At 18.7% G+C, this 23091-nt stretch overlaps 8 protein-coding genes across 8 annotated transcripts; 3 read left to right on the forward strand and 5 right to left on the reverse strand.

Moving 5' to 3' along the window:
* Positions 1-471: 471 nt before the first annotated feature.
* On the forward strand, positions 472-3387 carry PRELSG_1404900 (U3 small nucleolar RNA-associated protein 6, putative; the record flags this gene model as incomplete). Its single annotated transcript, XM_028679092.1, has 1 exon — positions 472-3387. One exon carries the CDS (start codon positions 472-474, stop codon positions 3385-3387), a length of 2916 nt encoding a protein of 971 aa, XP_028534840.1.
* Positions 3388-3872: 485 nt separating this feature from the next.
* On the reverse strand, positions 3873-5036 carry PRELSG_1405000 (DnaJ protein, putative; the record flags this gene model as incomplete). Its single annotated transcript, XM_028679093.1, has 1 exon — positions 3873-5036. The coding sequence occupies one exon, from the start codon at positions 5034-5036 to the stop codon at positions 3873-3875; it is 1164 nt and encodes a 387-aa protein (XP_028534841.1).
* Positions 5037-5545: 509 nt separating this feature from the next.
* Positions 5546-7414, forward strand: PRELSG_1405100 (DEAD box helicase, putative; the record flags this gene model as incomplete). Its single annotated transcript, XM_028679094.1, has 1 exon — positions 5546-7414. The coding sequence occupies one exon, from the start codon at positions 5546-5548 to the stop codon at positions 7412-7414; it is 1869 nt and encodes a 622-aa protein (XP_028534842.1).
* A 205-nt stretch (positions 7415-7619) lies between these two features.
* Positions 7620-8749, reverse strand: PRELSG_1405200 (conserved Plasmodium protein, unknown function; the record flags this gene model as incomplete). Its single annotated transcript, XM_028679095.1, has 2 exons — positions 7620-8206; positions 8350-8749. 2 exons carry the CDS (start codon positions 8747-8749, stop codon positions 7620-7622), a joined length of 987 nt encoding a protein of 328 aa, XP_028534843.1.
* Positions 8750-9811: 1062 nt separating this feature from the next.
* Positions 9812-10078, reverse strand: PRELSG_1405300 (conserved Plasmodium protein, unknown function; the record flags this gene model as incomplete). Its single annotated transcript, XM_028679096.1, has 1 exon — positions 9812-10078. The coding sequence occupies one exon, from the start codon at positions 10076-10078 to the stop codon at positions 9812-9814; it is 267 nt and encodes an 88-aa protein (XP_028534844.1).
* A 1513-nt stretch (positions 10079-11591) lies between these two features.
* Positions 11592-13646, reverse strand: PRELSG_1405400 (DNA-directed RNA polymerase alpha chain, putative; the record flags this gene model as incomplete). Its single annotated transcript, XM_028679097.1, has 2 exons — positions 11592-13333; positions 13532-13646. 2 exons carry the CDS (start codon positions 13644-13646, stop codon positions 11592-11594), a joined length of 1857 nt encoding a protein of 618 aa, XP_028534845.1.
* A 1598-nt stretch (positions 13647-15244) lies between these two features.
* On the forward strand, positions 15245-18998 carry PRELSG_1405500 (conserved Plasmodium protein, unknown function; the record flags this gene model as incomplete). Its single annotated transcript, XM_028679098.1, is given in 2 exon segments — positions 15245-17029; positions 17031-18998. Coding segments are annotated over 2 exon segments (3753 nt in total).
* A 612-nt stretch (positions 18999-19610) lies between these two features.
* PRELSG_1405600 (fork head domain protein, putative) lies at positions 19611-22074 on the reverse strand (the record flags this gene model as incomplete). The annotated part of the gene is made up of 3 exons (XM_028679099.1): positions 19611-19686; positions 19827-20046; positions 20217-22074. 3 exons carry the CDS (start codon positions 22072-22074, stop codon positions 19611-19613), a joined length of 2154 nt encoding a protein of 717 aa, XP_028534847.1.
* Positions 22075-23091: the final 1017 nt, after the last annotated feature.

A 23091-nucleotide genomic window follows, 5' to 3' on the forward strand; every position in this document is an offset into this window, starting at 1 on the left:
TATACTGAATAAAAATCTTTTAACGTATCTTAAATAACACTTTTTAAAATGTATTAATATAAAATTATATTTTCGTTTATATATATTTTTAATTAACCGTAACGTTTTTTATATTTCGTATGAATTTTTTTTTTTTAGAAACTTATTTTTAACATCAAATTTTTAAAATTAAAAAAATTAATTTTAAATTAATTTTTTTTTTTTTTCATATATAATTTAAAAATATGAAAAAAAAAAAATAATGAAAAGGATAAAAAAATAAAAAAAATTGTAATAAAACATATAGATAATTTATAATCAACAATTAAAAATTGTTAAAATTATTTCTTTATATATTATTTGTTAATAATTTTATATATATATATATATTTTAGCTTTCTATAAAATGCCATTTTTTATGGTAATCTATGTTTGACATTTTTTTTTTATTTTTACTTTTGTCATTTGATTATAATTAATATAATAAAGAAAATGATTGATAAAGTATGTAAGATTATAGAAAATATGATTTACGAGTTCAATGATCTTAGGAGGAAAGAATTATTTGATGAACAAGAGATTAAGGCTATCGTAAATAAAAGAAGGCAGCATGAATACAATATTAATAGTTCATCATCTCTATTACTGAATTTTATTTTATATTTAGAATTTGAGATGAATTTAGAAAATCTGAGAGAAGAGAGAAAAACGGAAAAAAAAAAACAATATTTAGACGAAATTAAAAAATATAAAAAATTAATAAAAAGGCATTATTCTGAATCAATAAATTTACAAGGAGAAATAGAGAATAAAAAAAATTCCAAAAAAAGCAAAAAGTTAAAAGCGTTAATAAATAAAAATGAAAATGAAATAAAAAAGTATAAAAATGACATTCTAAAAATGGAAAAAAAACTAGAAATATTATTACAGTACAGCTTATCGGATAACTCTCTAATAAAAAGAATAATCAAAATTTTTCAGGTATGTTTAAAAAAGCATTTTAATAATATTCAAGTATGGTTACAATATTTGAACTTCTGTTATATAAAGCAAAGAAGAGAGGAAATGGAAAATGCAATATTAAACAGTTTAAAGTATCATATGAGGAATGAATTATTATGGACAATTTACTTATACTATTTTTATAATATAAAAAAAAATATAATTCATACAAGAAAGTTGTATGTAAGAGCTATTTTATTTGTTCCTCGTAGTTTGTATTTAAATATTTTATATTTTAATATGGAATTTGACATATTTTTTAAATTATTAGAAAATTTTAAAGAAAAACATAAAGATAATGATTTGGATAAATTTAATGATTTTTGCAAAAACAATAAATATGAGATGGATAAAGATGTATGTGAAAGTACAAGCGGTAATAAAATTGACGATGATAATAACAATACAAATAATGATTATATAAATGAAGATTTTTTAAAAATTGACAGCAAAGAAAATGCTAATGATACAAATAATATTGTCAAAGAGGAAGACAAATATGGATTAGATGTAATTATTTTTTTAGTTAAAAAATATTTGAAAATTTTTCAAAATGATAAAAGTAACTTGCATATATTTATATTTTTACTTTTGAATGTGTATTTAAAAATGGAAAAAAAAAAATGGATAAGAAATTATATTCTTCAGTATGATGATTTTAAAGATATTATATTTACTTCTATTGAAAAACATAAAATGGATCAGCCATGCTTTTATTATTATCTATTTATTAATAAGTGTCTGAAATTTTCTAATTTTTATTTTTGTGAAGATGAAAATTTTATACTTTTAAAGGAAAATTTTTATAATGATTTTGAAGAAAATTACAATAAAAACAATATTCAAAAATATTTCAACTTAAATGAAGTGAACAATTTACTAATAAAATTGTTCGATTCTTTTGATGAAGATATTATGATTTATTTTTTTTGCTTGATCCTTACAAATTTATTTGATACATATAATGAATTTAATAATATATTGGAGGTTTTTAAAATTGATGATAATAAAAAAATCCATTCACTTAAAACAAAAGAAGAAAATATATCCATAGAAAGCACATTAAATGGAGATTTAAAGAATAAGAAAAAAGAAGAAAGTAATAACTTTAATTTATTTGAAAATAAAGATAATTTACAAAATTCAAGTAAAGAGAAAACTATTTTGTTTTATATGAAAGAACCCCTTTTAACAAGTTATGAAGAATTAGAAATTTTTCAATTTTTGAAGGATGATATTTTTTTATGTAGCAATTACGAATTTAACAGAATTAATACAGAATATATAAAAGAAAAAAATATTTATATTTATAATTTTTTACATAAACTAAATTTTACCGCATATATTTGTTTATTCGAAAATAGGCATTCACAAATAAGTAAGAATAATTTCATTTATGATTATGAACAAATTAATACAAACAAAGATATACTTTCATCAATGCTTTATTTCTTCTTGTTTAATAAAAAAAATCTAGAAGAAAATCATATTAGAAAAAAACATAGAGCAGCAAATGAAAAAATGAATCTTGCTGAAAATAATACTAACAAAAAACGAAAAAAAATGAAAGAACTTTTAAGTGATAGTATTGAAGAAAGTAAAAGATTCATAGAAGAAGAAAATAAAAGTAAGACAACTGATAATAAAAATATATATGAAAGCGATAGTGAAAATAAGAGTGAAAGTGAAAATGAGAGTGAAAATAAGAGTAAAAGTGACAGTGAATGTGACAGTGAATGTGACAGTGAATGTGACAGTGACAGTGACAGTGACAGTGACAGTGACAGTGACAGTGACAGTGAAAGTGAAAGTGAAAGTGAAAGTGACAGTGAAAGTAAGAGTGAAAGTGAATGTGAAAATGAGAATGAAAATGAGAGTGAAAGTTATAGTGAAAAAGAGAATGAAAGTAAGAGTGAAATAGAAAGTGAGAAAGATAGTAAAAAAAATAAAAATGAGAAAGAAAGTGAAGGTGAAAATGAAAACGAAAATTTTAATGAAGAAGAGAAAGAAAAGAATAGCTTGAATCAAGATAAAAGAAGTGAAAACAAAAAAGTACTTTATATAAATAATAAAATAAATAAGGAAATGAATTTACATGAAAACGATATAAATTATTCAAAAGAAAAAAATAAAATTTTAATAAAAGAAATTTATATCATTGACGAATTGCTTTTGCTACTTGATAAAGAAATTGACTTGTTTATAAAAATAAATATTTTAAAATGTATCATAAACTTAATTATATTTTTGAATAATAAAAAAATAATAGATTATTTAAAAGATGTAATTACACATAATTATGAGAAAATAAAGAAAAATAATTTGAACAACTTATTAAATAAAGAAATAAATAATTTGATTTATTTGTATAATAGAGTTTATATTGATGAATTTAATATATCATAAAAAATAACTTTTATATTAATATAAGTTATTTATTTTTTATTTTTCATATTTCATTTTCTTTTATATAAAACTAATTCGTTGTTTTTATTTTCATTTTTTTATGTTTTTAAAAAAAAAAAAAATCTTTAAAAATTAAAAAACATATAAAAATTCCTTTGATATATTTGTTATTATTTTAGTATATATAATAATAATAATAATATGTAGCATTCCCCTCATTTTGTGAAGATAATGAATTTTAAAAATATATATTTATGAAAAATTCTTAAGTTTAAAATAGGTTGGATTAGTAATTAATATTTAAAAATAATACATATCTATGAATGTATAGAAATATATAATATAAACAAATAAATATGAATATACAAAAAAGTAACGTAAAAAAAGTATTCCTTAAAATTTAAATAGATATATATATAAACATAACAAATATATTTAATGTTTTAAAAAATTAAACGAAAATATTTTATAAGAATTATTTTTATTCACTTTTTTCTTCTTTTTTTACATATATTGTTTTCTACATTATTAATAGAAATTTTTTTCAATTTTTCTTTTTCTTCTTCTGTTCTTTCTTCTTTTTTTTTATTAATGTTTTTAAATAAATGAAATTCTTTTTCATTTTTCAAATTTTCTTTTTTATAATGTTTCCAACTATTTACTCTTTCGTCTCTTCCCTCCATCCATAATTTTCTTTCTTCTTCTTTTTTTAAATCTTCTTTTAATCTTTCTTCTTCTTTTTCTTGAACATATTTCAAATTAGCCAATTTACATTTTTGTGCATATTCTATTTTTTCTTTTTGTACTTTCATTAAATTTTCACATTCTTCATTAATTAATTGTTGTATTTCTTTTGTAATTTCATATTCTTCATATGTCTTATTTAAATATTCATTTATTTCGTTTTTTTTTTTTTTCAAATTTAATTTTTTTATGATATTTTTCTTAGCTGTTTCATAAACACTTTTATATTGTTCTTTTATACTATCTTTTTTTAATTCATCATATGCTCTAGTTAAAATATTAAAAGCCTCACCAGCTTTTTCAATTTTGCACTTATCAGGATGAATAAGAACAGACAACTTTCTATACTTACTTTTTATTATTTCCATATTTATATCTTCGTGTATATCAAATATTTCAAATGGAGAATGGTCTTTCTTAGCTAAAATTCTATTTATTTCTTTTTCCGCATCACTTTTACTGAATTTCTCTTTTTGTCCACTACTTTTATTTGATGTAATATTTTCAATATCTTTTAAAAAGTCATTAAATAAATCATTTATTTCATTTTCATCAATTGTATTATTGTCGCTTTTGTTTTCATCGATTACATTATTAATTGTTTCACTGATTATATTATTATTATTATTATTATTTTCAATATGATTTAAAGAGTTATCTATTTCACTATTTGTATTATAATCCACATTACTTTCTACAAAGTTATTTATTTCCTTGTTTTCTTTATTATTAATATCATTGCTTATTTTATTATTTAACACATTACATTTTTCCTCATTTACATTATTAAAATTATGTATATTTTTATGGTTATTTTCTTTTTCATTAATTGCATTTTCAGAATTATTTTCTAATTCGGTGGTATTTTCTTTCTGTGATTTTTCTATATCTTTATGTTCAGTCATTTTACTGATTTTTTTTTTTTATTTTTTTCAACACTTATAATTTTATAAAAAAGTTACAAATCTTAAATCATAATATTTCACTAAATTATTTAGTTAAGCATAGGTTAATATATATAATGCTTAAATTAATATCTGAAATTTTTATTTGTTAATGTAAATAAGCCACTTATATTTTTAAAAATACTTCAATAAACAGATATATATAAATATATTGAATATTTATATGTATATTTTGTTTGTAAATTAAAAAATAAACTTTTAAAAAAGAAAAAATATTAAGTTAAAAATTCTTAAATATATATATATAATTATTTTTAAAAGTTATTTGTATAATTTAAAAAATTTATGAAAGAATAAAAATATCTATTATTTTAAAGTTTTTTAAAACAATAAATACAAAAAAAAAAAAAATTAAATAATTAAAAAAAAATTACTTCATAGATATCTTATAAATGTATTTAAAAGGACTGATTTATTTTTATATTTTTAGAAATTTACATTTTTGAAAAATGTTTAACTTATTTTTTTTAAAACACGTGTATAATAGCAATAAATTTATTAAAAATTGCTTAACTTTTCAAGAAAAACTAAAGTTTTCTTTTTTATATGACAGTTACAAATATTTACACTTAAAAAGAACATTGTATAAGATTAATGAAAATAAAAATAAAACAATAAAAATTGAAATTAAAAATATTACATATATTTCTAAAGAAAATAAAAAAAATATTTTACTTTATAAAAGTTCTAAACATTTCTGTATAAATACAAAAAAGAAAAAAGAAAAATATACAAATGGTGAACTTAATATAGGGAATAATATTAAACAAAAGGAGGAAAAAGATGATGAACATTATAAGGATGTAAGAGTTGCAGAAGAAAGTAATAAAAATATAATTTCTGATAATAAAGAAAAAGAGAATCAAACAATTTTAATAGAAAATACAAATGAAATAGATGAAGATATAAAAAAAAGTCTTTTAGAGGTATTTAAATATAGAGAGTTCACAGATGTTCAAAGAATAATATATGAAAATATAATAAAAGAAAAAAAGAAAAATGATTTATTAGTTCAGGCAAAAACGGGAACTGGTAAAACAATTTCATATTTACTTTTAGTAATTAACGATATTTTAAAAAATAAAATTTTAAGTGTTCATACACTTGTAATAGTGCCTACAAGAGAGTTAGCAAATCAAATATATAATGAAGCAAAGTTATTATTAACTTATAAAAATAATATTAATGTTTTGACTCTTACAGGAGGAATAAAAAGAAGAGAAGATCAAATAAATATAAGAAGAGTTAAACCTGATATTATTATTTGCACTATTGGAAGACTATTAGATCATTTTGAGTGTACATATTTATTTAACACATTATTTCAAAATTTGAGAATGTTAATAATTGATGAAGCTGATCAGCTATTAAGTTCTGGTTATCAAAATGATATTAATAGAATATTATCTTATTTGCCTAAAAACAGACGAAATTTTCTTTTTTCTGCAACATTAAGTCATAATTTGGATGATATTAGAAAAAAAATGTGTAAATCAGATTATATTTTTTTAAATTGTATAAAAGATACTGAAAAACACACTAATGACCAATTAAAACAGTATGTTATATTTCATAAAGCAATCGATACAACAATAATATTATATAACTTATTAATTGAGCATATGAGATTAAATCAGTTCACATATAAAATTTTAGTATTTTTTCCCACAGCTAGAGCTACATCTTTTTATGCTAATTTTTTTAAAAATCAATTGAAAATATCAGTTTATGAAATTCATAGAAAAAAAGAACCAACTCATAGGCAAATTACATCTAATAGATTTTATATGGAAACTGTTGGAATTTTATTTACTTCAGATATAAGTTCAAGAGGAATCAATTATCCCGATGTTAGCTTAATTATTCAGGTGAATAGTGCTATTTCTAGAGAACAGTACATACATAGAGTTGGTAGAACAGCTAGAAGTAATAAAGAAGGTATGGCTATTATTTTGTTAAATGAAGCCGATGAATTATTTTACGAACAAATAAAAGATCTAAATATTGAAAAAATAAATCCAAATGATTACACAATAAAAAATACTAATGTTTCTAATTATTTAAATAGTTGGATGTCTAATACACAGTTATTATACTTGGCTTATGCATATTATTCTTCCTTATTAAGATTTTACAAAACAAAATATGCAATTCTTAAATTAAGTGATGATGATATTATTGATGTTGTCAATAATATTTTGTTGTCTACTGGATTAGTAGAGCAACCACATATTTCAAGTAAACTAGCCGTAACATTAAATATGCAAAGTAATCCGAAACTTAAAATTAGAAAAGATTTAGATGATTTATTATTATAATAAAAAAAAGAAAAAAAAGAAAATATATTAAAATGAAAAGCATAAAAGTAATAAACATAAAATTATATTTGTACAAATGCATTTGTTTTTAGTTAAATGAATATCTTTTTAAAGTTGTCTTTTTTTTTTTTTTTTTTAGTAATTTATTTATACAAAATTATTTTTAAATTTAAACTATGTAGAAATGATATATCTATTTATTCTTTTAATATATATAAATAATATTTTTTTCTATAAAAAAATATTTATTTATATTATAATCATAGCATATACCATTAAATTGATTTCCTTCAATAAAAAAAGAATTAATTATTTCTGCATTGGAATTAATTTCTAATATTTTTCCTTTTTTTTCATATTCACTTAAATCTTTTAGCAAAATAATAAAGTTAATATTATTGGTGCAAATAAATAAAGGAGAGTAACATCCATTTATATATAAAAAGACGCTCTTTATGTAAGAATTTCCTTTTTTTATTAATCTTAAAATTTTGTTTTCTTTGGTTAAGCAAACATAAACAGCATTTATATTATCCTTTTGATATATACAAACATTATTGACATAACAAGTATTTTGTAAATCTATTGATATCATTGTTTCAATGTCTTTATTTATATAATATAAGCTACTCTTATTCTCTTCATTGATGTTACCTGAATCTATTAAATATAAATTATTATTATTTTTATCATAAACTAAATTGTTAATTCCTGTGAAATTTTTGTCTTCATATTCATCAGCATAAAATTCAATATTTTTATTTTTGTCTATTATCATTAATCCCATCGTTACTTATGAATATAAAAAAAAAAAAAAAATGTTGTTTCTTTATTTTTATCTTAAAAAAAAATTGTTTTTATCTTTAAACAGTTATTATAAAAATAATTATAAACAATAATTTTTAATAAAGTTTTTTTTTTTTCTTTTTTTTTACTAGGATTGAATACATAGAAATTAAAATCATTATCTGAGCATAAGCACTTAGTTGTAAAATCGATACTAAGATATTTTTCTTCTTCTACTTTGGTTTTCTTCTTTTTTACTCCTATTATACTTTCTTCACTATTGAAATAAATCTCTTCTTCTTCATCTTCTTCGGATGATGATAAGAAATCATTAGTTTCTTGAGTTTTTTTTATATTTACTAATTTATATCTAAAAATATCACCTTTATCAGAAATAACACATAACTTACCTTCAACATCTATACAAGGAGAAAATATTTCGAAATCATTTTCATAGAAAATTTCTACGTTTTTGTTTTTTTTTTTCTTTTTTGTTTTTATTTCTTCTATATTAAAAGAGTTTTCGTCACTCGATTTCTTATCACTCATGTCTATTTTACTTATAAAAAAAATACCTTTTTTCTTTTCTCTTTGAGTTATTTTTTAATTTTTCTTATATTTATTGTAAGGAAAACTTAAATATCAATATTTTTTATAAACTTTGAACATATCTTCGTAGGAAAGAAAAAAAAAAAATGTGAAAATTCTTTTTTTATATTTATGGATATGTCTTTTTTTTTTTTTTTTCCCATTAAAAGAATTTTCTTGTTTTATATAGTTTTTTTTTTTTTTTTTTTCATTAAATTATTTTTCATAAAATACAAAGTTTAGGTAAACATGAAAGTAGGAAGCACAAGGCAATTTCTTTTTATAAATATGAGGATATATGCTTAATTTTTATTTTTGTATCTATTAATATTATATAGAGAATTATGCAAATTATAATTTAATTTAAATAATGATATATAATTATATACAAGACAAAAGAGGTATTTTAAAACTTTCTGTTTTATTGAATATATTTTGTTGAGATTTTTAATTTCATTTATTTAAATATTAAAAAAAGAAAAAAAAAAGAAAAAAAAAGTAAAATAAAAATATTTAAATTATAAAAAAAAATATAATTATAATGTTATCATTCATATTCTTTTTTATATATACATACATATATGCAGATATAAAACTTTATAAGACACTATCAGCTTTTCTGATAGTATTTTTAATCTATATAATAAAAATATTTTAAGTTAATGTTAATTAATAATTTCAAACTCTTAAATAATACAAAGATGACAAAAAAGGATTAAATAAAATTCGATAAAAAATAAAAATTATAAGAAAATAAGTAAGATTATTTTATTATATACTAAAAAGAAATATGTAATATATTTTAAATGATATAAAATTAAAAAAAAAAAAAAACAAAAAAAAATTATATACTTATTCTAAAAAACAATTGTGCATATAACGCATTTTCATTATTCCATTACTTCTGGTAGCAAGGAAATATATGAAAATGAAATATAAGTATTTATGCATTTCGAATTACATTTTAATCATAATAATTCAATTAAAAAAAGAAAAAAAACTAAAAAAAAATTAAATATTAATTTAAAGTTTAATTTTATTATGCAAATTTCTTTTATGAAATTTTATGTTAAAATCAACGTCACTATATGTTCTTAGGATAAATTTTTTTCTATGTAGATCAGAATCTGATAAAGATTTTCTAATTTTTTCATTTTTAAATTTTGTTTCAACATTTGTAGTGTTCTTGTTTTCATTTTCAGTTTCATCACTTTTTAATCCCACTAAATTTAACAAAGAGTCTTTATGAGCATAAAATAAATATGTACAAATTGAGATTAATGTTAACATTCTGAATTTTATTAATATATATTTATATATATATATATATATATATATATATAAATTTTTTTGTTTTTTTTTTTTCTTCTATACTTTTTACTATTTTAAATTATAATAATGCTATTATATCAAAATAACAAATTAGTACTATCTATACTTCCATAGGTTTAGTCATTTGTTTAATTATTTTATTTTTTTCTTTATTTCACTTGTCTGTATATATTTTTTATTTTTTTTTAAGCATAAAAAATACTCCATTCATTTAAAAATTGTAATGAGAATAATATTTCGGTTATCCTTAAAACGATAATGTAAATCCTATTTTAAAATTTTAATAACTCTCTAAGAATGCAAAGTTCAATACAGTAGAAACTTAAAAGAAAAATATAAAAGTACAAAAAAAAAGAATAAAATAAAATAAAAATAATTATATATATTTAATATGTATTTAGTGCTTAAATATAGTCAATAAAAAAATAAAAGATATATATATATATATAATAAAAAAATTAGAGTTAATCTTAAACTTTTCAGTAAAAATTATTAAAAAAATAGGAAACATAATAAATATCTATATACATTAAAGTGTGCAATAACTTAGAAAAAACGTTGGATTTAATGTAGAAATTTAAAGAGATAGGATGAAAATACTAATATTTTATGTTGTAAAAAAAAAATAAAATAAAAGCAAATTTTTTTATTTAATTAAAAGATTTAAAACAGGATTCATAATTTAAAAAAAATTATATTAAAAAAAAAAAAGATAAAATTTTTTGACATAGCAAATCTATTTAAAATAAAAATATACATAAATTTTAAGTTGTTTCATTAGATTATAAATTTAATTTTTATAAAATTAATTTTGTCAACAACTAAAAATTGTTACTTAAATTGCTATTTTATTCATCGCATGCTCATATATTATATTACATTGTATTGTATTATTTTTTTTTTTTTTTTTAACTTTAAAATATATTTAAAAAAAAAAATTAAAAAACATTTTTATTAAAATGTTTTTCTGTATAATTTCCTTAAAAGTATATTTAACAAAAATTTTATCATACAAAAAAATAAATATATTTTTTTTTCAAATTATTTATCAAAAAATTTTTTCATTGAAAAGTGTAAACATTTTTAATTATAGAATAAAAATTAAAAAAAAAAATAAAAAAAACAAAATAAAATAAAAATTCTATTATTTTTATTATATTTATTAAGATTTAAAATATTTTCTTATTTCATAATCATAATATAAAAATAGAACTTTTTTATAAGAAATTTTTTATTAAAAAAAAGCATAACATCATATATAATGTAGAATTTGCATAAGCATATATAATATTAAAAACAGTGCTTATTCCATTATTAAATTGCATGTTTTGCAAATTAAAAAAAAGAAAAAAGAAAAAATAAGAACTTGTTTTCATATAAATTTTTTAAGTTGGATGAGTAAAATAATAAAATTTAACTAGGCATTTTTTTTTTTAAATTTAATTTTTTTCCATTTTTCATTTTTTTTTTATCATATTCCTTCGTCATAAATTTCTTCATTACCTATATGTGGATTTTTTTCTAAAGGTCTTTCGACAACCCACCGAGGTGGATCCATATTTCTTTCTGATTTATCTACAGGCCAATCAATCAAACAATCATGCCTTTCATCACTTGGAACTATTTGTCCTTCAGACACTGAAGGTCCTTTTTTTATTTGTTCTTTTCTTTTTTCAATTTCTTCTTGGAGTTTTTGATTTTTATCCCATAATGCTTCTCTTTCTTCTTTTGATTCATCACTTTCAGGATCTATATTATATTGTCTAAGTACATCTTTTCTATATAACCATTTTTTTGTATCCTCTAATTCTTCTGCAGTGCTTTTGTACTTATTCCAAGGAACATCACTATACCTATCTTTATCCATGTAAAATTCAGGGTTCCTAAATTCTTCTTCAATAGTACCATCATCACATGTGTGGCAATTATGATATAAAGCATTTTCTATATATTGAAAATTTTCTGATAAGTAATCTATAGTTTTCAAAAGAGCTGTTTTAGGTGCAATAGACCCATCTGTATGCATTTCAACAATGTTAATTTCACCTAAAATATCTAAATTAATCCCTCTTCTCTGCCCAGTAAAACCAAAATACTCTACTGGAGTACAACTACTACTAAAATGAATAAAATTATCTTTACATATATCTCTATTTCTTGATTGAGTCCCGTATTCAGGCATTACGTATTCTTCAATACTTTCTATTTTAACATCCATCTCTAAATAACTCCCTGCAGCTACAGAACATATATATTGATTTTTGTTTATGATTTCAACATTTTCAGGTAATTGCATATGTCCAGATACAACAATCATTGGGCCTTTTATTCTAAATTTTCCAATTAAATAATTATCCATATCTGCATCTTCAGGTACATTTTTAAAAGTTATTTGCCTTAAGTTCTGGGCTATATCAAAAAAATTTTCTCTAACACCAACAATACAATAAAATTCATGTTTCATATTAGGTATTCTTAAAGCCGTGACCCTTCCACCTTTTAAATGCTTTATAGCTACTCGTCTAAAAGCATTTAAAAAAATAGGAGATAACTCAACTTCATGAGAATGCATAAAAAAATATGTATATGCTCTTCCTTGATGATATTTTACTGGTTGAATTTGCTTAAATTTAAAACCAAATGTTTTAGGTCCTCCTTTTTTTGCATCAAAATATGTTTCATCTAGTAATTTTTTATCCAATTGATATGAATCGATTAACACTTTTTTCTCTTTACATAATTCATCAAAGTATTTATTGTACTTATGAAAATCATAAACTTCTGGTTCATAATTCATTGACTTACCTTCATAAACTTTTATTCCTTCATATATATATGGAGGTAATTCATATTTTGTTCTATCTATTTTATCAATATTTTCTAGGTCTATTTCTTTTATATCCTTTTTTATTGCATTATCATATACATTATATCTATGGTTTCCTACTTTCTTTTGCTTTTGCTTTATCTTTTCTTCATAATCATTTGAATTTATTTTATCGTTCAATTCATCATATCCATTATATAAATTTTCTTCTTTTAATACACCATATTCATGAAATTTATCTTCATTATTTAATTCATTGTATCTGTTATCTTCATTTTCTTTATCTAATAATCCAAATTTATATTTATTTGTATATTTTTTCTTTTTTATTTTTTCATTTTTGTAATTATTTTTGACATAATTATATTTGTTTCGTATATTAGTATCTAAGAAATAATGAAAAAAAAAAAAAAAATGATATTTATAAACAATGTAAGAGTTTAATTTTTTTTTTTTTTTTTTAATTTCTATTTATTTAATGGAGTAATTTTTATAGAGTTTGGATATTTCTTATAACTATTTTTTTTTTATTGTTATTTTCTTAGATAGTACTAATATTTATATTAAAATACTTTTCTTTTTACTTTTAGGTAAGGTAATTGCAGGTATGAATGCTTGATTTTTTTTTTTCAATATTAAACAAAAGAACGAATTCGAATAAAAGGTTGTCAACAAAAAAAGTAATAATGATAATGGCATTATATTTTTTTACTCACAATATTGAAAAGTTTCTATATTTTTCATTTTTGATTTTTTCAGAATGTGTAAAGTTATAATAATTGCAACAACTAATATACAACTTAATTTAAAATAAAATAATTATTATATTTAAAATTAAATAGAATCTATTTTTTTCGTTTATTAGATCATTTTAATTTTACTATAAAGCACAAACAATATATTCTGTTATTATTTTAATGGATATGTAAAATTAAACGGAATTGACCTTTATAAAGGGAAAAAGAAGAATATAAATGTATATATTTAATGTACTTTAGTTCTTAATATCTCCTAATAAAATGAGGCTCCTCTTCTTTTTTAATTGAAAATGTTAATAAATAATATATTATTTTTTATATATACGAAATATATATATATATATATATATATATATATATATATATATGTTATCTTTCTCAAATTTTTCTTAATTCTATTTCATATATATAATTATATTACCCACATATTTTTCTTTAATTTTACTCTGATATTTTTCTTTTCAATTAGAAAAAATGTATATATGTAAAAGTTAACATTTATAAATTTTTTTAAAAAAAAAAAAAAATTCAGAATAATTTGTAATACTTATATGCCTTATTCTCTTTTTTTTTTTTTTTTTTTGTTACTACTTTTATGTTTTTTTATGATAATTTTTTTATTATCTCTTAATTTTTTTTTCTCTTTGTTTTTTTTAATATATTATTTAAAATTTTTCTTTTTTATTTCGGCAAAAATCTTGAAGTATCAAATATAAAATATTAGACGTGTGCAATAAAATTAAAAAAAAAAAAAAAATTTATGTAAATTCACTATTATATTTGTTGTTTAATATATTTTATTTTCATTGAATATATAATATATATATATATATGTTTGAGTATAATTATTTAAATTTTATGTTTATTTTAAAGAAAAATAGGTATACTTAAATTAACAGTTTTGTTTATTTTAAATAAAAAAAAAGAATTACTAATTAAAAAAATATATATATTACTACTATTTTTTCTGTGTAGTATAATTACGTCAATTAAAAAATATGTTTATCTTTTTTTTTAACATAAATCTTTTTAATTTAATTTATCATAGCTAAATTTAATATTAGTAATAATTTATAGATTTTTATGTGTTTATCTGCCCCTTTTTTTTATAATATATATATTTTTTTTATGATTTTTGTATATATTTGTATTTGGAAAAAAAAAATTTAAGGGCGTATGTAATTTATAAGAAATAACAAAACTCACATTATTAAAAGATATTAACTTATTTGTATATTTAAATATATAAAGAGAAAAAAAAAAAAATTTATGTTTTTAAATAATTATAAAAGAATGTAACAATAAATATATGTATCATAAATTTTTTTTTTCTTATAATTTGTAATATAGAATTATATGAAAAGAAAATTGTATTATTAATTTTGTAATAATATATATTGTATGGAAAATTTTTAAAATTTCGTTATTATTGTATATATTTTTTTTTTTTTAAATATATTTATATAAAATTATTATAGGTTTTTTTTTTTATTAAATTTATACATATATATATATATATATGTGTTAGAACATTATATAATGGATTATAGAGGAATAAGAAAAAGAAAAGATGCAAAAGATAATGAAATAAATTTACAAAATGAAGATATATTCATTAAAGAAACTACGAGAAATACGAGTTGGAGCAATAGTTTTACAAAAATAGAAAGTGAGAATAAAAATTTTAATAATAATTCATCACATATAAATATAAAACCAAATTTAAGAAGAAATTATTCTAGTGAAAGTAGAAAATCAGAAAAAAAAAAATCAGGAATATTTAATAGCTCTAACATTAGTTCTTTATCAAATAATTGTATGAAATCTTTTAACAATATGCTAAACAATATAAATTATAGCATGAAAAATACAAATAATAATAATTTATCAACCATTTCAAATAATACATTTTATGGAAATCAAGTTAGGAATATAAATTATTCAACTAACGTAAATAATTTGAATAATTTGAAAAATACACAAGATAAAATAAATTTAGAAAACAATAGAGGAACAAATGATTCTAGTTTATTTAATAATCTTGATAATTACTCTTATACTAAAAATGATAAAAAAAGTGAAAGATATTACAACAGTGATAAACAAATTATGAATAATGATAAAATAACTGATAATAATAATAAATTTAATAACAATAGTAACAGAGGAAATGATGAAAAACAATGTGGTGAAGTACTAAATAGCAAAAATTTGGAAAATTTTTTGAATAATAAGGAAATGTTAAATAAAAATTATCACATAACTGGATTTGGTAACAATTCTATTAATGAAATAAATAATTTAAGAAATATAACAAATGATCAAACATATTTTACATGCCTTGATAATTTATTAAGAAATCATGGGAATATTGATTCTAATGAGATGATAAAATATAATGATAAGAATATAAATTGTTTAAATGATATAATATTTTTAGATATATATAGAGCATATAACGTGTTAAATTATATGCAATATAAAATTAATGTAATTATTTTAACAATTAAATTTATTGGAAAGAAAATAAAAAGAAAACATGTTCCTGAAGAAGTAGTTATATCTTTAGAATTTTTAAATTTCTGCGTTAGAAATTTAGGATTATATTTTGTTAGATTTATTGATGAAAGCTTTATGAAAAAATTGGGTAAATTATTAAGAACAACAACTTTAAAAAAATCTCTTACAAAAAATGTGAAATCGAAATTGTCTAAATTTCTTATTGTTCCTATAATTCACCCAGGTGTGGCAACTGATCCCAGACTTCATTTTATAAAAAGAAAAATTTTGTTTATGATGCAGTTGTGGCATGATTCTTTTATTCTTCATCAAAATGTAGCATCAGCTATATTTTCTGAATATAAATCATTAAAAGAAAAAGGTGTCTCCTTTCCAGTTATTAATAAATCAGAAAAATTTTTAGTTAAAAATGCAGAAACATCCCCTTCATTTTCAGATGATAATATTTTACATGAATTACCTTTAAATTTAACTCAAATAAATAATATTATGAAGAGTTTGAAGGATATTCAAAAAATGAATCATGATGAAGAAAGAACTAAATGCATTAATATAGTATCAACATTTAAAGAGAATATTATACAATGTATAAATAAATTGTCAGATTATAAAGGAAACACTAATGTTTCTGTTACATTAAATTCACTTCTTTATATTAATGATCAAATTGGTGTTTTAAACAGGTTAGAAGAGGAGAAAAAAGAAAAAGAAGAAAAAGAAAAACAGCAAGAAATAGAAAAAGAAAAAGAAACGGAACATGAATATGAACATGAAAAAAAAAAAAAAAAAAAAAAAAAAAAAAGATAATTTAGAATTAAATAATATAAATGACATAATTTTTAATAAATATGATCCATGGAATAATGAAAGAATAGATAAAAACAATGAAGAATGTAAAACTGATAAAACATTTTTTAATAAATCATTAGGTAATTTTAGTAATACTTCTGATGGAAATCCACTAGGAAGTTTATTTAATAATGAAAATGTGTTTTCCTTTTTTAAAGATGAAGAAAAAGAAAAAAATGAAACAGTTAATGAAAATAATTTTATTTATGACAAATATAGTGTATTTAATGAATTAAACTTCAATAATGATAAAAATTATATTTGTAGTAAAAAAAAAGAAGAACTAGATATCTTTAATAAAAATGACGATAATCAAGAGAATGTGATAAGAAATAATTTATACCATATTAAAATAGAAAATGAAAAGCAAAATTGTGAAATAACTAATAATAGCACTATGAATAATCAAAAATATAATGAGAAAATATCGAAATTAGATGAAGTAAATAACAGTGATTTTAATATAAATGAAGTGAATGATTTAAATTATACAAATCATAAATATGTAAATAATGAAAACTCGAAAATTTCTATTTTAAGAGAATGTAGTAATAACAATGTTAATCAGTTGAATAACTTTGATAAAGATAAAAGAGATATAGATCTCAGTGTGACTGATAATGATTGTAAGAAAACTGAAAAAGAAGAAAATAACTATAGTTTATATCATTCAACAAATAAAAATAATTTTGAAATAGAAAATTATAATGTGAACATTTCGAAAGAAAGACATTGTAACTTTGAAAAAAAAATTTCATTTAATAACGTTGATGAAATTTCTAATAATATTGAAAATAATGTTACAGGAGAAGATGATTACAACAGTAATACTAAAACAGAAAATAAATATATGAATATTAACTACGTTAATGTAGAAACTTTAAATATAAGGTATATTAAAGAAAAAAATTCAAATGATGTAAGTTCATATAATGAAAGTCAAAATGATTCATTTAATTATTTAATAAACAGAGAAAATTCTAATGGAGGTATAAACAAGTTACTTCATTCAGATAATAAAAGTAAAAAGAAAATTGTAGAAAAAGAAATATATGAAAAAGAAAAATATGCAAGAGATAATTTTGATGAAAATAATTATGATTATTTATTCGAAACATTTGATTTTAATACCATTAATAATAATTGTGATAAGGTAGATATAAACAAAAAGAAAAATGATTTTTTAGAAAATTCAAACGAAAAGCGAGATGATATATTCTTAAGCAATGAAAATGAATATGAAAATAACATATATTTTACAAAAGAAAAGGATAATGTAGATTTATATGAACAAAATGAGAACAATTTAAATAATGATAAATTTAAAGAAAAGCATGATGAAGAAAATATAAGTATGAATAACATTATTAAAAAATTTCATAGCGTAGAGAAATTTGAAAATAAGAGTACTGTTTTAGACGCACATAATATGAACCTACAGGAGATAGAAAAAGATTTTACTTCTTTAGAAAATATTGATAAAAAAAATTATACTTTTTCTTTAGAGGAAGCCAATAATGAAACTATAAATATAAACGAAAATATTGACCCTATAAATGTTGATATTCAAAATGAAAATAATTCTATGAATATTTCGGAAAAGAACATGAATAAATTGAATAGTAATGATAATTGTTGCTGTGATGAACAACGGTATAATTCAAAAAATGACATAAACATTTCTGGAATTCAAGAGGAACTTAATTCAGAAAGTGTTGAACTTAAAAGAAATGATGATAATTATAATAATTTAGAGAATGATCATATAATTAAAGATCAAAACAGTTCTAGCGAAAAAGTTGATGATATAAGTAACGCTGATTCGAATGACATAAATTTTGATGAAATTGACGAAATAACTAAGGCATTAGATGATATAAATGACAATTTTGAAAATATGAATATTTATAAGTTTGATCACTAAGATAATTTTTTTCATAAAATTATATATATACATATTTCAAAATAATACACGAAAATTACTTTTTATTTGCCTTTTTTTTTTTTTTTTTTTTTTTGTATTCTTTTTGAAAAACAATTTTTAATCAATTTTCTATTATGTGTCTTATTATTCTATATATATATATTTGGGGAATTACTATTATATTTATTTAATATTTTTTATGTATAGACAAATAGTGTTTAAAAAATTTGAACAAATTCTTTTTTAATGAAAATAATTTCATGAACTTTTTTTCTATTTTTTTAAGTTAATTTTCATAATAAAACAAAATAATACATAATTTATTTTATTTTATTTTTTTTAACTCACTTTTATTTTTTAATAACTTAAAAACTTTTAAGTTACAAATAAAATTATACTATAAAAATAAAACAATAGAAATAAAAAAAAAGTTAAAATAAGAATATGATGGTATCAATAAACATAAAATTAAATAAAAAATAGGGGAAATAAAATTTTTGAGAAATTTAATATTTATAAATGGTGTGTAAAATAATAGTTGCATATATATGCATATTTTTTTTTCCCAAAAAAAGTCATTTTCACATTTTAAATTAAAAAAATTCAATTATCTTAATTGATATGACAAGTATCATGAAGTAATACAAATTCACGAACTGAACTTCCAAATCTTAAAATATCCGTTTCTCTAAAAAGGAAAAAGAACATGTATATATATATATATATATATATATATATATAAAATAAATAGGTAATAAAATAAAAATATTGATAAAAGTTTAATAAAATTAACATATATATATTGACTTATTGTAATATTATAAATACCTCAACTCATAAAATTTATTTGGCTCTATCTGTTCATTGTTTAAATATGATCCATTTGTACTATTCAGATCGACAAGAAAAGGTAAAATTTTATTTTCATGTCTTTTAAACTGTATAACTGCATGTTGTTTTGATATACTAATATTATTTAATTTTATATCTACAACTAAATCTTCCTTTCCAATTAAATAACAAGATTTTTCATGTATATGTAATATTTCTACAAAAAATATATATATATATATATAATTTGAAAAAGTAAATATTAATAAAAAATAATAGAAATTTTATTTTATTTTTCATAAATTATCGTATATTCATATTTGCACTTTAATCATTTCTATTTTCTTTTTCTTTTTATTTATTAATTTAATTTTTTTATTAATTTACTTTGAGGCTCATTGTTATTACAATCTTTGAACATATAAAGACGCCATTTTTTATCTGGAATTTCAGCATCAACACTTTCAGTATATTTTAATTCAACTCCATTTTTGTAATTTTTATCTTTTGCCAATAAACCAGATGGATTAAAATTTTGCTTTTCCTTAACTTCATTACTTATGTTTTCTCTTTCCTTTTCTTTTTCATCTTCTTTCTTTTTTTTAGTTTCATTCTCTATACTAATTTTCTTTAACTTATTACTACCATATTCATGATTATTATAATTATTTTCATGATAATTTTTAGAATTATTTAATTTATATTCTTCATTTTCCTTTACCATTTTATTTATATCATTATTATTTTTTGTTGATTTTAAACGATTTTCATTCTTAGATTTATCTTCTGAATTTTTTTTGTTCTCTTTGTTATTTGAGGAATCAGAATGTTTTAGATCTTCTAAATGAATTTTTTTTCTGAAATTGCTTTTTTCCTTTTCTGTGGAATCATGTTTCCTTTTACCATTATAAATTTCGTTTTCCTTAGGATTCTTTTCATATTCATTGTACCTATCTATATCATATATTTTATTTTTTTTGTTTATCATCTTATCATGTTCTCCATAATTATCTTTTCTTATATGTAACTCGTCTTTTTCATATTTTTTAGAACTTTTTTCATATTTTTTATAATCACCTTTTTCATATTTTTTGTAATAATCTTTTTCATGTTTATTATAATCACCCTTTTCATATTTTTTAAAATCATCTTTTTTCTTGTTCTGTTTGTTGCATGAACTACTTTTTTTATGTCTAGCATTATATTTGTCCCTGTAGTAGTCTTTATCTTTATATTTTCCTTCATCATCATAATAATCTTTTTTATTTCTTTTTTTTTCATTTTTTTCTCTTTCATTACTATGTTTTCCTATTTGTTCATACTTATTTTTTTTGTTATCATTCATTTCTGAATAATTTTTATTCTCTCTAATTTTATCATTTTCATTTTTAACTTTTTTTGATTTATTGTTTTTATTATCATATTTTTCTTTATCATAAACTTTTTCTTTTTTGTTATTATCATATTTATCATTAGATATTTTTCTTTCTGTTATTGCTTTATCTTTTTTAGAATTTACATTACATACATATTCATCTTTTTCTTTCTTTTTATCTGGAATTTTTTTTTCGCATTTGTCTTTATCACATTTTTCATCTTTTTCACAATTTTTAACCTTTTCATAATTTTTATCATAATTTTTCCTTCCATCTTTTTTTTCTCTTTCATCTTTCATTTCTTTTTTATGTACCTTGTATTTACAATTTCGATCTTTTTCATTTTCATAATCTTTCTCATATATATCATTTTTATCTCGATGCAACTTTTTTTTAATTGTTATATTCTCTTTATATTTCTGTTTCTCTATTTCTTTTTCCTTTTCATATTTTTCATCATAATTATTATTTTGTTTATATTTACTTTTATTATTTGTTTTCGAATTATTTTCATAATTATTTTCATAGTTCCTCTTTTTATCAATATTTTCGCAATTATTTATATAATCTCCATTATTATCTTTTGGTCTATGATCTTGATCCTTTTTAACTTTATTTTCTTCAATTTTTTTTCTTACGTTGTTTTGCAAAAGTTTATTATCAAAATTTTTACTTTTTATCGACAAATCATTTTCACAATTTTTTAAGTTTTTCCTATTATTCTCTTTACCTTCTTTTATATTTACATTATTATTATTACTGATATCATTTAACTTGCTTACACTAGCATTTTTTTTTTTATATTCTGAATTATTTAAATTGCTTTTATCAGCATTATCATTTATTTTAATAACTTTATCTTTATTCATTTTTAAATTTTAAATACATCCTTATTTTTTCAGTTGTTTTATCATCTTCAATATTTCACTTAATACATACTTTTAAAAATTACATTCATTAATTTTTTTTTAAATTTCTTTAATCATCAATTTTTTAATTATATTTTCTCACAATATTCTTTATAGTTTTTTTACGATGTGGCTTCAGTTTAAAATATAAAAATTTTTAATTTTTTTTTTTTTTTTTTTTTTTAATTTAAATCATTATTTTTATTTCCAATGAAAAATATTCAATATCTTTTTTAATTTTTTTTTTTTTAACAGTGTAAAAATTTTAATTTACTAACATATTTTCTTCACATTTTAATTTTCATGTAACTTCAAAAATATATAATATATAAAATTAAAAAAAAATAAAAAATGAGAATTTTATATTTTTTGTGAATATATAAAGACATATAACCAGTGGTACTATATTTTAAAAAATATATTTTATGATCTTTATTGTATATTTTTATTTTTTATAATTTCAAATTAATTTTATTTTTTTATTAGGATTAAAATATCACTTAGAATAAAAAATTAAAAGTACAAAATTTTATCTCTTTTTTTTTATAAATAATATTTTAAATTTTAATATATTATTATATATAATAAAAAGCTCATAAATTACATATTTACAAATGTATTATATATATAAATATATATTTACTAAAAAATAGGAGTTAAAGTTTTAAAATAACGCAAATTATAATATTTATATATGTACAAAAATATATATATATATATATATATATAAAATAAATAAATATAAAATAATGAAAAAATTATATTTTCAAATCTTCATTTTAATAATTAGAAATGGGATTGCATATAAAAAAAAAATTTTGTGCCATAAATAATTTTATTAAAATTATTATTACTAAAAAATCATGTGAAATAAATGAATTTAAAAAAGTATTAGGTTTAACATTAGTTTGTACAAATAAATGTATTTGTATGTATTTAATCGTGATAACACTAAAAGCAGAAATGATATTAATATGT

This window comes from Plasmodium relictum, assembly GCF_900005765.1.
Source record: "Plasmodium relictum strain SGS1 genome assembly, chromosome: 14".
Classification (NCBI taxonomy): domain Eukaryota; phylum Apicomplexa; class Aconoidasida; order Haemosporida; family Plasmodiidae; genus Plasmodium; species Plasmodium relictum.